Source organism: Cavia porcellus, unplaced genomic scaffold, assembly GCF_034190915.1.
Source record: "Cavia porcellus strain 051 isolate PalLab524CR breed Dunkin Hartley unplaced genomic scaffold, mCavPor4.1 scaffold_1, whole genome shotgun sequence".
In the NCBI taxonomy this organism is placed as follows: domain Eukaryota; kingdom Metazoa; phylum Chordata; class Mammalia; order Rodentia; family Caviidae; genus Cavia; species Cavia porcellus.
Genome location: NW_026947484.1, coordinates 204,922,657 through 204,937,006, shown reverse-complemented (window position 1 = coordinate 204,937,006; position 14,350 = coordinate 204,922,657). Strand labels below are relative to the sequence as shown.

At 56.3% G+C, this 14,350-nt stretch overlaps 2 protein-coding genes across 8 annotated transcripts in view; both read left to right on the top strand.

The window, feature by feature from the left end:
• Positions 1 to 8,137, top strand: part of Pnpla7 (patatin like phospholipase domain containing 7) — a 54,628-nt gene extending 46,491 nt beyond the window's left edge. For 2 of the 7 annotated variants that reach the window (XM_013155865.3, XM_013155863.3), the window contains 10 exons: positions 2,912 to 3,068; positions 4,820 to 4,936; positions 5,026 to 5,095; positions 5,520 to 5,636; positions 6,136 to 6,284; positions 6,492 to 6,644; positions 6,732 to 6,842; positions 6,970 to 7,054; positions 7,601 to 7,704; positions 7,785 to 8,137. In XM_013155865.3, the coding sequence (XP_013011319.1) occupies positions 2,912 to 3,068; positions 4,820 to 4,936; positions 5,026 to 5,095; positions 5,520 to 5,636; positions 6,136 to 6,284; positions 6,492 to 6,644; positions 6,732 to 6,842; positions 6,970 to 7,054; positions 7,601 to 7,704; positions 7,785 to 7,895 (1,174 nt within the window). In that variant the 3' untranslated portion in view covers positions 7,896 to 8,137. Of the gene's footprint in view, positions 1 to 2,911; positions 3,069 to 4,819; positions 4,937 to 5,025; positions 5,096 to 5,448; positions 5,637 to 6,135; positions 6,288 to 6,491; positions 6,645 to 6,731; positions 6,843 to 6,969; positions 7,055 to 7,600; positions 7,705 to 7,784 lie in introns of those variants that run through there. The other 5 variants (XM_013155864.3, XM_063228412.1, XR_010040322.1 and 2 more) reach the window with 5 other exon arrangements.
• A 191-nt stretch (positions 8,138 to 8,328) lies between these two features.
• Positions 8,329 to 14,350, top strand: part of LOC100727414 (NMDA receptor synaptonuclear signaling and neuronal migration factor) — a 6,277-nt gene continuing 255 nt past the window's right edge. Inside the window, exons 1-11 of the mRNA XM_063257722.1 lie at positions 8,329 to 8,771; positions 8,859 to 8,920; positions 9,427 to 9,936; positions 10,769 to 10,844; positions 11,785 to 11,853; positions 12,682 to 12,734; positions 13,090 to 13,179; positions 13,556 to 13,680; positions 13,904 to 13,987; positions 14,104 to 14,137; positions 14,221 to 14,346. Of these exons, the coding sequence (XP_063113792.1) occupies positions 8,701 to 8,771; positions 8,859 to 8,920; positions 9,427 to 9,936; positions 10,769 to 10,844; positions 11,785 to 11,853; positions 12,682 to 12,734; positions 13,090 to 13,179; positions 13,556 to 13,680; positions 13,904 to 13,987; positions 14,104 to 14,137; positions 14,221 to 14,346 (1,300 nt within the window). The 5' untranslated portion in view covers positions 8,329 to 8,700. The remainder of the gene's footprint in view (positions 8,772 to 8,858; positions 8,921 to 9,426; positions 9,937 to 10,768; positions 10,845 to 11,784; positions 11,854 to 12,681; positions 12,735 to 13,089; positions 13,180 to 13,555; positions 13,681 to 13,903; positions 13,988 to 14,103; positions 14,138 to 14,220; positions 14,347 to 14,350) is intronic.

The window sequence follows — 14,350 nt, the reverse complement described above, 5'->3', positions numbered from 1 at the left end:
GCAGCCAGCTAGAAAGGAAGGCGTTCCTGGCTGGCACTCTTGACAGGATCCTCTGGTACCACAGGCTTGGGTCTGGCTCCTATTTAAGCTAGGGGTGAGGTGACAGCATTGTGTCACTGCATCTTGAGGTCTCAAAGCTTGAGGGACTTGAGACTTACCTGTGCCCTGCACCCACCTGAATCCTGAAGAAACTGTGGTCTAAAGGATGGGGCAGTTGTCAGGCTGGGAGTGGCTCAGGTCCTTTGCATGGATCTAGCAGCAGGGGCCTGCACAGTTGGTCCCGGCCTGTGGACCTGGCTTGTAGCATTTTCAGCAACAGCAGAAGCTTAATCAAGACTCCTTAGGAGCACATAGGAGCCAGCTGCCAGCCCTTGCATCACTGGCCCAGAGTTCCAGAAACAACTGTGTCATCTTCCCTCCCTGCTGCTTTCTCTTGGGCCTGTCGAGGGGACACAGGGCTTCCCTGGGCTGGCAAGCATCCTGCTGCCAGGCCATACTTAGCCCTCATCTGCTTTTTTTTTTTTTTTTTTTTTTTTTTTACTCTCTGTATAGTTTAAAGATGTTTTCAGTAATGCAGGAGTGGTTTCATTTTGGTTCATTCTTAGGGTCTGTGATGCTTTTTGAATCTGGACCTTGATGCTGATCATCAGTGTAGATCTGCCACTAGACGATTTCTCCTGATGCTATTTCTGTTTGCCTCTTTCTTCACTTTCTGGGTGTGGTTTACACATATATTAGACCTTTGTGCTAGATGGTATATGTTTGCTAGGCTCTTTATTGACTTTTTTGAGACAGATTCTCACTGTGTAGTTCAGGCTGACTTATTAGGTTGCCCTGGCTGGCGTCAGGTGCATCCAATCCTCCTGCCTCAGTCTCCTGAGTGCTGGGATTACAGGCATGCACCACAACACCCAACTCTTTTCTATTTTGGAAAAGAATAGTTTTCATATCCCATCCTTTTGATGCTTTGGTTCAACAAGTATTTTTTCCTGACTTATGTTTCATCATCTCTGTCTTCAGTTGTGTCTATTCTGCTACTAAATGTATTCACTGAATTCATTTCAGGTGTTATATTTTTTATTTCTAGAATCTTTATTTGATTCTATAACTCCTGATTCTATGCCAAAATTATTATCTTTTTGCTTTATGGAAAGAAGTAAAACAAAATTTCATAACAATATAATAGAAATAACAATGGTTAATACATTGAGTTAAAGTAGTTACTTAAAGTATAAGATATGGGTATAAAACATTTTCCAAATGATATTAGCACAAACCTTCCTTTTCAATGAACTAAGAGAAACTAGTAGTATAACTATCTTATATATGTATATATTTTTTTATTTTCCTTTCCCCTTTCCCCTATCCTAGTTCCTTTTTCCTCTTGAACAATTTCTTCCTATTTCACAATGTCTATTGTACATCTTGGGCCTTATTTACTCTTTCTCACACAAGGAGACAATACAATGCTAACATATGTGAGTCTGATTTATTTCACTTATGAGCATGGTCTGAAGTTGCATCCATTCATCTATAAAAGTCTCTAGTTTATCCTGCTTTGTGGCTGAATAGTACTCATTCCATTGTATTAAAAAAGACCACTTTTTTTTTATCCATTCCTTGATTGATGGGCATTTGAGTTGTTTCCAAGATGTGATTATTATAAATTGTGCTGCTATAAACATGGGTGTACATATTATCACTATGGTTTGATGTCTTTATTTTTCTGGGAAGATACTCAGAAGAGGAATAGCTGGGTCAAATGGAACCTCTAATCCTAGTTTTTTGAGGAATCTCCACACTGGTTTCCACGATGGCTGTACCAGTCTGCATTCCCATGCACAGTGGAGAAGGGTTCCTTTTTTCCCACAGCCCCTCCAGCATTTGTTATTGCTTGAGTTCTTGATAGTAGCCATTCTTTCTGGGGTGAAGTGGGATCTCAGTGTTGTTTTAATTTGTATCTCTTGAATGATCACTGATGTTGAGCTATACCAAAATTACTAGTTTTGTCTTTAATTCTTTGAAGTTTTAAAGATATATTTATCTTTTGTAATGATGTTGTATAATTTATTGTGATAAAATACACTTAGCTTAAATTTACCATTTTAGCCATTTTTGAGTACACCGTTAAGTACATTTACATTGTTGTGCCACCACCAGCGCTGTGCAGCTCCAGAACATGTTCATCCCAAACTCGCCCTGTACCCATGAAGCCCTAACTCCCACTCCCTCTCCGTTCAGCCCTGGGGACTATTGTTCTACTTTCCCTCTCCATGAATTTGCCTATTCTAGGTACCTCATGTGAGTGGGATCATATATTTGTCCATCAATGTCTGACTTCTTCACTGAAAACATTCGTGTACCCAGAGTCCTTAGGGTATTCACCAGGGCCTCCTTCCCAGGGCGCCATGGGCTGTTGACTTAGACCTCCTTCCCAGGGTTTTGGGGTATTGACCAGGACCTTCTTCCAAGGGGCCTCACCTTCTCTTCTCTCTATTCCCAGCTAAGCAAGACTTGTGCTTATTTACCTTGTTGCAGTCAGCAAGTATTTATAGGCTGAAGATGCTGTATGGGCATGTGGCCCCTCCTGCTGTCCTTCTCCATTTCAGCTCCCCAGGTCCTCAGGACCTCCAGAGAAGATTGGTTTAATCTGTTTATCTATGTAGCGTGTGTATGTGTGTGTGTGTGTGAGTGTGTAAGTGTACATGTATGGTACTGAGGGTGGAACCCACTTGCTAGGTAAGTGCTTAACCACTAAGCTACACCCCAGCCCAGGACAGATTTTAAATGGCACGTGCACTCTGCCTATCTGTGCCCAATGGAGGAGTCAGGAACTGTGGGGGAGTGGTGAGCTGCAGTGGGCAGGCCCTGATGACACGCTCACTTCCTCTCTGTGTCCTGACTGGTGAAGAGGCTGTGCCCAGGTTGGCATCCTTCGGGCCCTGGCAGAATGTGGCATCCCTGTGGACATGGTTGGAGGTACATCCATTGGAGCCTTCATGGGGGCTCTATATGCCGAGGAGCGGAACTACAGCCAGACACGGATCCGAGCCAAGCAGTGGGCCGAGGTAAGTGGCAGCCTGCACCCACCAAGAGCTTGGTCTTGAGGAGACAAACCTGCAGATCTCAGAGTAGGGGCAGGGAAGGACATGGGCTCATGGTGGTCCTCCATTGACACATGGTGAGATAGCCGTCACCTGCAGTCCCTGGGTATAGGAGGTACAGCATGGTACACAGGGACCTGGGGCAGAGGAACCAGGGCCAGTGAGGAGCAGGAGGAGAAAGTGGCAAAGCAGGACAGGACTGGCCTGGTGGGTCACTCAGTAGACCTTGGAGACCTTGGGCAGAATGCTGCTTGGTGTGAGTCATAAGGGAGCTGCAGTGCAGGCTTTAGCTGGGCACAGGGCCTAGGTAAATGGCTCTGACTTCCTCAGAAATAAGCTCAAGAATCAAAGCATCTGATTCAGGACCAAAGGACCCAGAGCATTCCTGGCTCAAGCCCTGCAGTGGGCAGCCCCTGTGGAACAGGCACAGCCAGTGGAGCTATGTGTGAGATCAAAGAAACTGCCTGCTTTTTATTTTTATTTATTTATTTGTTTATTTTTGGTCCCAAGGATCCAACTCACGACCTAGTGCTTGTCAGGCAGATGCTTATGCTGCTAAGCTAAATCCCAAACCCCTTACTCTGCTTTTTAAAAGAAAGGGAAACTGGTCATCTTCCACATGGGAACTCTCAGATGTGCTCTCTGCGGGCGCCATGCCTGCCACCAGGCCTCAAGGATGCTGCAGTGTGGCCCTCTACTCTAGAAATGGCTTGTCCATCCTTCAGCATGTCCACCCTGCAAAGAGCCTGGGGGCACAGACATTAGGGATGGCCTCTGAGAGTGGGGCCATGGAACGGTGTCCAGCAGGCAGAGGATAGCATAGTAAGGGTCTATCTCAGGCTGAGGAGGCTGTGGGAGGTCCCGAGGGTCTGGCACCGAGGACAGGGGTGGCAGGAGTGAGACTGATTTAGAGTCCTCTTGCCCTCCTGGGGTATGGGACCTCCTGGGGCTGACTAGAGCAGAGCAGAGGCTTCCTGGGGGTGGATCACGACCTGGGCAGAGTCCAAAACATCCTGGCTCACCATCAGAGAGGGTGTCACTCTTTGCTAGCATATGGACTCTAGGATCATCCCTTCTCACTGCTGTCCTGGGTCACACCCTTCCCAGGCACAGCAAGGACCCTTTCTTTCCATCTCTGACCTAAGAAAGAAGTGAGAGATGAAACTGGGCATGCTCAGATGGAACCAGTCACATGTCCTCTGATCACAGGTGCTTCCTGGATCTGTCCAGAGGAGCCCCCAAGAAAGCAGGAATGGGCAAGAGCCCTGTGTACAAGAGCCCTGGGCAGCATTACTGTGGTGTGGCTCTCATCAGCCTCACACAGTCCTCCACTCTGGCTCCCTGGCAATTATGCCTGTACTCCAGGGACCTTTACCAGTGAGGAATGAGTCCTGGGCTCTTCCAGCTGCTGGACACCCCTCCCCACAGTGCTTATTTTCCAGTCCTGTTTGCTGTTCTTGTTTCGACTAGGAGACCTGGGCATGAGGGTGCTGGCAAGGCTGCCTCAAGGTCAGGTAGTAGCCAAGGACACTGCCGACCTCTGTGCCTACACTGAGGCCCAGTCCCATGACAGGCACCTTTGGAGACCCTAGGACTCTAGGACACTGCTGGACCCCTGTGTTTTGCTAGTGGGTGCACACACGTGTGCCAGGTCCTGCACTAGGCAGGGTTCTCAACTGGGTTGAGCTCCTCTGCAGAGTCTCTTGTATCCCCAGAATATGACATCGATGGTGAAGACCATGTTGGACCTGACCTACCCAATCACATCGATGTTCTCAGGAGCTGGCTTCAACAGCAGCATCTGCAGCATCTTTGGAGACCAGCAGATTGAGGTAGGAACCCACAGCCACCCTTGGCTGGTGTCAAGTGCTCAGGAACCCTCAGTGCAAGAGGGGTCCCCTGAGTCCTGTACTCCCTACAGGATCTGTGGCTCCCCTATTTTGCCATCACTACTGACATCACGGCCTCAGCCATGCGAGTCCACATGGATGGTGAGCACTCCTCCCAGGCAGCCAAGGCCCTCTAGTTCACAGTGCAGGGGTGTGGCAGGAGCATGGCAAGAGAGTGGGCACTTTTGGAGGGGTACCAGGGCACCAGAAAGGCAGGCAGCATGCGCAGATCTCTAAGGGAGGCAGGAGAGGCCTGTTCATAGGCACCCAGGTAGGGCAAGATAGGTACAAGGACATCCAGGTGGACAAAAGGGCCTTGTGGGGCAAGCAGAGATAGGGACATTCCCTTTGGGGTAAGCACCTCCAGAACAAGGAACCCAGCAGTGGTCTGTCACCAGCCTGGTGCCCTCCCTGGAGATGAGACTTATACATTCTTGGCCCAACCTGTGGTCCAGGACAGAAGCTGTGGCAGGTGGCAAAACACTCCTCCCCAGTCCCTCTGCCACCAGACCCTCTTGACCACCAGGCTCTCTGTGGAGGTATGTGCGTGCCAGCATGTCCCTGTCAGGCTATATGCCCCCTCTCTGTGACCCTAAGGATGGACACCTGCTGATGGACGGGGGCTACATCAACAACCTTCCAGGTGCAGTAAGGGCTGGGGAGCCCGGGCTGGGGAAGTGTCTTCTTGGTCACTCCACTTCCTGGCTGCCTGCCATGGTCTCTCTCACACCAGGAAGGCTGGGGTGGCACACGTTTTCCTAAGAGTGTGCCAAGGGAGAATGTCAGGCTGGGGTCAGTATGGAACACTCATTCACATGCACATGCATGCATGTGCACGCGCACAAAATGCACCTGGCATATGGCTGTCCCTGGCAACACAGCGGCATGCAGAGCAAGGCCAAGTAGACAAACTAGAGTACTTAGGGCCCATCTGTGCCCACAGTTGGGAGCTAATAGCCTGAAGGTATCACATGTACTGTTACCTGTTGGACATGGGCTCCTCGGAGCCAGCGCCTCCTGCCCCCACTGGGCCTTGGGGCACAGTGAGGCAGGATCTGGCCCAGCTAGGCCCTGGGGTTCTACCTGAGCCTGGGCTCTGTCCTCCCTGGTCCAGGGAGTGACCAAGGCTGCCTCCTCCCTAGCGGATGTGGCCAGATCTCTAGGGGCAAAGGTGGTGATCGCCATCGATGTGGGCAGCCGAGACGAGACAGACCTAACCAACTATGGCGACGCACTGTCTGGGTGGTGGCTGTTGTGGAAACGCTGGAACCCCCTGGCTGCAAAAGTGAAGGTGGGAGTGGTGGCAGGTGGCCAGGCATCCCCTGTGGCTCCTGCCCACATCCACTGTGCCCTCTGTCTTGTGGAGGCTAGCAGGTCACTCAGTACCCCTACCCTGGCCCTGAGACCAGCCCTGGGCAACGAAGGATGACGGGGTGCCCAGAGCTTACCTACAGCCTGTGCTGCACCTGGGCTAGGAGGCTCGAATATGTCCCAGTAGGTTTTGAACATGGCTGAGATTCAGACCCGCCTGGCCTACGTGTGCTGTGTCCGGCAGCTGGAGATGGTGAAGAACAGTGACTACTGTGAGTACCTGCGGCCCCCCATTGACAGCTACCGCACCCTGGACTTCGGCAAGTTTGATGAGATCTGTGTGAGTGCCAACCCCAGGTGGGGGGCAGCGAGGTCCCCAGATGGGGGGCAGCGAGGTCCCCAGTCTATGGTCTTGCTGTGTGCACAGGAAGTAGGTTACCAGCACGGGCGGACTGTGTTTGACATCTGGGTCAGGAGTGGCATTCTGGAAAAGATGCTGCAGGACCAGCAGGGGACGAGCAAGCAGAAGGCCAGTGCGGTGAGGCAGCAGCCACCCCCACAGCCACAGGGCTGAGCTGGCAGTGTCCTGTGTGCTCCACCTCATCCTCTGAGGCAGCCCACCCCAGCCAAGTGCTGAGCACACGTTGTCCACCCTTGCAATCCAGGTCCCGCCCTGCCCCAATGCCTCCTTCACAGACCTTGCCGAGATGGTGTCACGTATTGAGCCTGCCAAGGCAACTGTAGTGGATGGTGAGTTTTGGGTGCCCAGGAGGTGACACCTTGGGTCCCCCCCCCCCCGGCCCATAGGAGTCACTCTCACTTGTGCTCCACTGACTAGGAAGCTCAGCTAGTACTGCTTCATTCTTTAAGCTCTAAAAGCCTGACTCAAGGAACCCCATACCACTGGGACTGGCTCCCCAGGACCCCTGAGGCTGTCCCTCATTCACCTCATCCCCTAGTCATGCCCCATGCTACACTGGAACCTGCCGGATTGGAGAATGATGACTGCAAGTCCTCCTCACAGGGGACAGCCTTTCCTCTCTTGAAAGGGGGACCTGAGAGCACTGGGCCACATGTGCTGGCCAGGTGCTATAGCTCTGCTTCTAGAGGGGAAGTCTGGTCTGAGGCCCACAGGGCCTGGCTGACAATGGTCAAGGAGGATCTGCTTGTTCCATGTCTTTACAGAAGACCCCCAGGTAGACAGGGCCTGGTGTGATCTAGGATCCAACGCATTGCCATGGGTGAGGGGTCTGAGTTACTGGGGAGAGATCGACGTGTCTCTCCCTGTTGCTCCAGATGAGTCTGACTACCAGACTGAGTATGAAGAGGAGCTGCTAGATACCACCAAGGACCCATATGCTGACTTCCAGAGTACCCAGGCGGAGTGCGGCTCTGAGTTGGTGAGCAGTGGGGCTGCCCACAGGTGCTCCAGGCCACACTGGCTAGGGACAGGGCCTCTTCATTTTTACCTTGCTTGCAGGAAAATGACCCCTCACTGCAGCATCGACATCCTGCCAGGGTGTCCCCAGAACCATCCCAGGACTTCTCACCCTACCAGCTCCCTGAAGACATGCAGAAGCCTTTGCTCTGAGGTCTCGCCAAATCCCTCATCTCCACAGCTGACACCACACCCAGCAGAGGCTCTGCATGCTCCTGGGGTCCCTTTCCTGGGGGTATTGAGCTTCACCAGCGCTGGGCTTGCCTTTCTCTGCATTGGCACCTGCCTGCCTTCAGCAGTCCTGGGTGGCAGTGCCAGCCCTGCAGGTCCCCCAAAGCTTTGGTGAGGTACGGCAGCCTCGGATGCATGTTAATAAAGGCAGATCTGATTGTGAACATGTCGCTGTTGATGATGGCTCTCGGTCAGAGCAATACCAAGATGAACCTGATGACTCTAGGTCTTGGTGCGGGGCATATGTCATCTGTCTTCCCTGGGAGGCAACTCCAGTCAAAGGAGGCAAAATCTCAGGTCCTGGATAGGGCTGCGGATCCCTCAAAACAGGAGGAACCCCTGGGGCCACAGCATTGTAGAATGTACCAGGTGGGGACCTCTCTCCAGCTTTCAAGGCAGTATTCCCGCCTCCAGCACCATGAAGCCAGGTGCTTCTTTGGTACCGCCCCCATTCCACACTGGAGGCCCCACCCACGCTTACGTCACGGACAGTCTATCCCCGCCCCTTCCGTGACGCCACGGCGGAGCCACCGCCCCCGGGCTACCAAGCTCACCGGGGCAGCGGGACGCGCGGAGCGCCCGGCACGGCCATGCGGGGCCAGAGTGTGACCGCGACCACGACCGCAACCACTAGCCTGAGCGCGACCCCTGGTGTGGCGCGGCTCCCCCGGCGGAGGCGGCGGGCGCGGGGCGCGCTCTGAGGCCCGGGGGATGCGCGGCCGCGGCCATGGGCGCCGCGGCCTCCAGAAGGAGGGCGCTGAGGAGCGAGGCCGTGTCCTCGGTGGCGGCCAAAGTGCGGTGAGCGCGGCGGGCTGGGGTGCGGGGCGCCGGGCGCGAGGCAGGTGCGGGGCTTGCCGGGACGACCTTTCGCCTGCCGCCCTGCAGCGCAGCTCGAGCCTTTGGGGAGTACCTGTCCCAGAGTCACCCTGAGAGCCGCAACGGGGCAGGTAGGTGGCGGGTCGCGTGCCTAGGGTCCGGGCCCCCCCACCTCGCAGCCCCTGCCCTAGCCTGGCCCAGGCCCCAGAGGAGCTCTGATCACTCATCCCCATGACACCCACCCAGCCCGGGCCGTTGTCATAGCAACAGGCCTCTTGGCACCCCCAGGGCTGGCACCACTGTCTCCGGGGGCCAGCTGGCAGGGGGGAGGGGAGGAGTTGGCACCAGGCACACGGTGTGACTGCAGGGGGTGCTGTTTGTTCCTGCTCCCCAGGAGCATGCACAGGTAGCAAAGCCTGCCACCCTACCTAAGGCATACATACGGGGGCTTCAGACTCAGCTGAGAGGACAGGGAGGCTGGGAATCGCCTTTGCTGAAGACACCAGGGACCCAATTCCAGCAGCCCAAGCCCCCACATCACACCGAGTGGCCGTGGTGGGGCTCCTTGCCTACAGTGCATCCGGAGACTGGGAGCACAGGCTGACAGGCTATAGGCTCACCTAACACCTCTCCCTAGACCACCTGCTGGCTGACGCCTACTCTGGCCACGACGGGTCCCCTGAGATGCAGCCAGCCCCCCAGAACAAGCGCCGCCTGTCTGTCGTCTCCAATGGCCGCTACGAGGGCAGTCTCTCGGATGAGGCTGTTGGTGGTGGGAAGGCAGCTGCAGAGGCGCCCAAGCCCCGTGTGTACACCATCTCTGGGGAGCCAGCTCTGCTGCCCGGTCCTGAGGCTGAGGCCATTGAGCTAGCAGTGGTGAAAGGACAGCGGCAGCGGGAGCGGGAACGGCACTCTCACCACCACAGCCAGCCTCTCCGTGCCAGCCCAGGCAGCAGCCGCGAGGACATCAGCAGGTCCTGCCAGAGTTGGGGAGGCAGCCGCCAGGGCTCCAAAGAATGTCCTGCATGTGCCCAGCTGGCTCCTGGGCCCTCCCCACGGGCCTTTGGGCTGGACCAGCCATCCCAGCCGGAGGCTTCTGGCCGCCGCAAGAAGCTGGAGAGGATGTACAGTGTTGATCGAGTGTCAGGTGAGGGGTTTGTCTTGGGGTGGGAGTAGCTTTGGTGACATGCTGGGGCCACACACAGCAGCACTGTGAGGCTGGGAATTGGGGTGTGGAATGTGTGCCCACAAGCAGACTCAGGCTGAACCCCACAGGCTCCTGGGACCACCACAGAACACCCCAAGCTGGGGCCTCCCCCACCTCAGAGAGCCTGGCAGGACCTCATGGTCATCTTGGCGCTTACAGCAGTGGGTTTCTAAAGGGAACACTTCTGGGGGGAGGAGCTCTGGGAGGACCTTCAGGGATGAGCAAGCAAAAAGCATGGCTCCGTTGGAAGATGAGGCTGTCTTCAGAAGTCCTGAGGAGCTGCCTGGGGCCCAGGTTTTTCAGGCCCAGGGGACTGTGTCTAAGTTGCTATACCCTATAGAGATGTCTCCTTTGAAGCTTTAGCAGCCCTTTGCATGGTGGGAGCAAGGTGCCGCCCACTGTGGGTGCTGTTCTCTACTTCCTATCCTGGAGGAATCCCAGGAGAAGGTCTAGGAGGCATCAGAGAAGGCCCAAGACCATGTGCACAAAGGAGAGGGCATGAGCCTTTTTCCTGGCCACTTCTGGGAGCAGACGGTCTTCATAGGATGCCCCTCATTCTAGGAAGCTAAAGGAAGTTAAGCAGAGGACCAAAGCCTCAAGTCAGAGTTTCTGAGTGGGCAACAGCTGGGTGGAGCCCACGTGAGGACTCCAGGCACCTTGCTGCCTTGACTCTGCAGCTGCAGCCAGCCCTTAGGCCCACTGTCCCCTCTGCAATGTGACAGTGAGGCTTCAGGAGCCTGTCCACACTAGCCTGGTTCCTTCTCTCTCCCAGATGATGTCCCCATCCGCACATGGTTCCCCAAGGAGAACCTGTTCAGCTTCCAGACGGCAACCACAACTATGCAAGCGTGAGTGCCCAAGGGCCTGGTGCTCAGGAAATGCTGGTGACCGTTTGCTGGATGCCAGACCCAGCTGGGTACTGTTTGGGTCAGCTGCTGGTGCCCAGCTGTGCCAGGTCCCCTGGCAAGCTGCCTGAGACTTTGAGATCCTGGGGCTTTGAGATCCTGTGAGATCCTCCCCACAGTTCACATTGGGTCTGACTGCTCTCTGACTCATTCCTTGCTTCCCTCCCTCATGGCACCCCACCCACCACAGACCCTGTGGTCTGTCCTCACATCTCAGCACTGGCTTTGGCTACAGCTGGTACCATTGTTACAGGGTGTGTAAGGGTTTGTGTGTACTCTTCACATGCACCCAAACAACACTCTCTTCTATTCTGTGTGACACAGTGGTGACAACAGAGGAGTTTCCTGAGGGTCTGTGTCTTTCCCCTTCCAAGGAGGTGCCAGAGCAGCCCTCTGCCATGTGCTCAGACTGCTGTCCCTCTGCAGGACTGGCTGGGCTCAGTGCCCAGGGCATGGGCCCAGTTCCTCAGCTACTGCTGCCCAGTCAGTGTCCTGCTCATCCTTGACAGGAGGGGAACTTGCTTCGGGGTGCTGGGGGCTGAGGGAAGCTGGATCTGGGCTCACTGTGTCTTCTCTCTCATGCTGCCCCCTTCCTGCTGGGCTTCAGCATCTCGTAAGTACCCACGCAGCTTGTACCTGAGGGCACAGCCATTGTCCTGGGGCAACCTACCACCCCCAAGTAGGTGTGTGCAGGCCAGGGACCTGGGCCTTGAGTGCTCAGCCCCACAGGCATGGTGCCTTGTGGGCACTGAGGCCACAGCAGGGTCTGTCAGGAGCCCAGCCTTGGATGCCCTGCTGGGCCCTCTGTTTGTGCCGCTGTCTCCTCGTCTGTGTCCCTTCTGCCTCTGGCCAAGGGCAGTGCTGACTTCCCGCGGTTTCCCAGGGTGTTCAGGGGCTACGCGGAGAGGAAGCGCCGGAAACGGGAGAATGATTCCGCGTCCGTAATCCAGAGGTAGGGCCTGCCAGCCACTCGCCACCAGGGTCTGTCTCTGGTCTGCACTGGCCTGGGTCCTCCTGGCCCTACAGACCTGACGGGGGAAGGGTGGTGGCGACCACTGGCCTGGCCCTGCTCTGGGGACGTGACAGGCAGGAGATGTCATGTGCCCCAGGGTCCTTGCAGCCCCAGGAGCTGCCCTTGGAGGGTTTATGGACAGTTGCACTGCTGCCAGCTGGCTCCCCACATCAGTCCAGCCCTGGAGGCCAGAGCTGTAAGGCTGTGGCAAGGCCTAGCCTCCCCTATTCCCACCAGTGTGTCTGGGAAGCTTGTCTGTCCATCTTGGACATTGGGCCCTGGAAGGGCACAAGGTTTGGGGAAGTGAGGACCTGCTCCCCAGGTGGGGTAGTACCTATGGTTGGTCCCCAGATTGACTTGCAGTTGTGCGACAGGATCACCCTGGCTGGTGTGCAGAAGGTGGCCCTTGTTCCCCTGAGAAGTGTGGCTGAGGGGTTTGGGTGGAGGTGGGCTCAGGGACAGAAAGCTAGGGAGGGTCAGCAGATGGCCTTCCTGTGCGTGCACCCTGTGAGAACCTAACTGAAGGAGAGGAGGCTCACTGGATGGCCTGGGCCTGTGCCTTTGTTCAGGGTCAAAGAGAAAGTCTAAAGAGTCCCAAGGATGGGGTTGGGCAGATTAGCCTGCATGCCTGCAGTGTACGAGTGGGGCGGAAGTCCAGGAGCATGCAGGGCCACCAGGAGGGGCTGAGAGTGGAGCCCTGGCGAGGGCAGGGCTAGGCGGGCAGGGGCTTGCCACCAGCACCTGCATTGCTCCATGCTTCCTCCCCAGGAACTTCCGCAAACACCTGCGCATGGTCGGCAGTCGGCGGGTGAAGGCCCAGAGTAAGACCTGGGGTGGTGGGCAGCTCTGTACTTGGCTGGGGTGGGGTGGGGATGCTTTGCGGGCAGCTGGCAGCGCTGGAAAAACCGACGTCCTAGGACCTACTCCAGTCCTACTCCTTGCCTGCCCAGGCCCTGGTCTCACCCCTCAGTCTATGCCTGGAGAGCCTCTCCCAAGCCCAGGTCCCCACTCTGCCTATAGCATCTGTCCCTGTGCCAAGCTAGCCGTTGGTTGTTGTCTGCCCTCGTGGCCAGGCCCCTTCCACATGGGCTCTCAGCCCTGCCCGTGCCCAGGACCCCAGCCCATGGCCTGCCTCTCCTGGATGCCCCCTCTGATGGGGCTCTGCTCTTACTGCAGCGTTCGCTGAGCGGCGCGAGCGGAGCTTCAGCCGGTCCTGGAGCGACCCCACCCCCATGAAAGCCGACACTTCCCACGACTCCCGAGACAGTAGGTGTCCAGCTGCAGTCAGCCCACTCCACAGAGTCCTAAGGCCCCGGTCTGGCCAGTGTCCCAGCATCACTCAGCTTGTGCGCTTGTGCTCTCTGAGCCTCAGTGTACCACCTGTGAGCCCAAGTGCCTGCCACACTGACCTCACAGCAGGGTAACTGAGGGCTGCAGCAGCTGGGGCAGGGTGCCTGGGTGCTGTGCTCCCACACACACCTGCACGTGGCTCACATCCTCGCCGCCGGGTGTTCCCTACCGGTGCCAGGGCTCTGGCCCTCACCGCACGGCCCTCCCACTACCCCTAAGACCCTCCAGGATACAGCTTGCGGGCTCTGTGGGCGGCGGGGCCGCTATGGCGGTGACCCCTCCTGCCTCCCAGGCAGCGACCTGCAGAGCTCACACTGCACGCTGGATGAGGCCTGTGAGGACCTGGACTGGGAAGCGGAGAAGGGCCTCGAGGCCGCGGCCTGCAGCACCGAGGGCTTCCTGCCACCCAAGGTCATGGTGAGGCCTCTAGGGTGCTGCTGAGCCTTTCCTTTGCTCCACTTGTGTGCCCCAGGCTGCCGGGTGTGAGGGGTGGGTTATTGGGCTCTGCCCTCAGCTCCATTGGGGTTTGGGAGGGCTTGGAGCTGCACCCTGAGCTGAGAGGGGTGGCAGCCTCCCAGGGCTCCTGCTGTCCCTGGCTATAGACTGGGCCTGGGATCTGAGTGGCTCTCTATCTCCTCAGCTCATCTCTTCCAAGGTGCCCAAAGCTGAGTACATCCCCACCATCATCCGCAGGGACGACCCTTCCATCATTCCCATCCTCTACGTGAGTTCCCTGCTGGGTGGTCCTTGTATCCCTGGGCTTCGCCCTCTACCCCCAGTGGTATCCAGAGGTTTGGCAGGGTCACTAGAGGCTCTGACATGTGGTCTGCCTGTCCCTAGGACCATGAGCACGCAACCTTTGAAGACATTCTGGGTATGTGACTGCTGGCTTGGTGTCTACATGGCTGGGAAGGGTGGCTGCACCGCTGGGGCAGTGCTCATACCTCCTGTCCACAGAGGAGATAGAGAAGAAGCTGAACGTGTATCACAAGGGGGCCAAGATCTGGAAGATGCTGATTTTCTGTCAGGTGGGGCCCAGGCTGCCCTTCAACCCATGGAGGGAGGTGGGAGAAGGCAACTGGGGTGT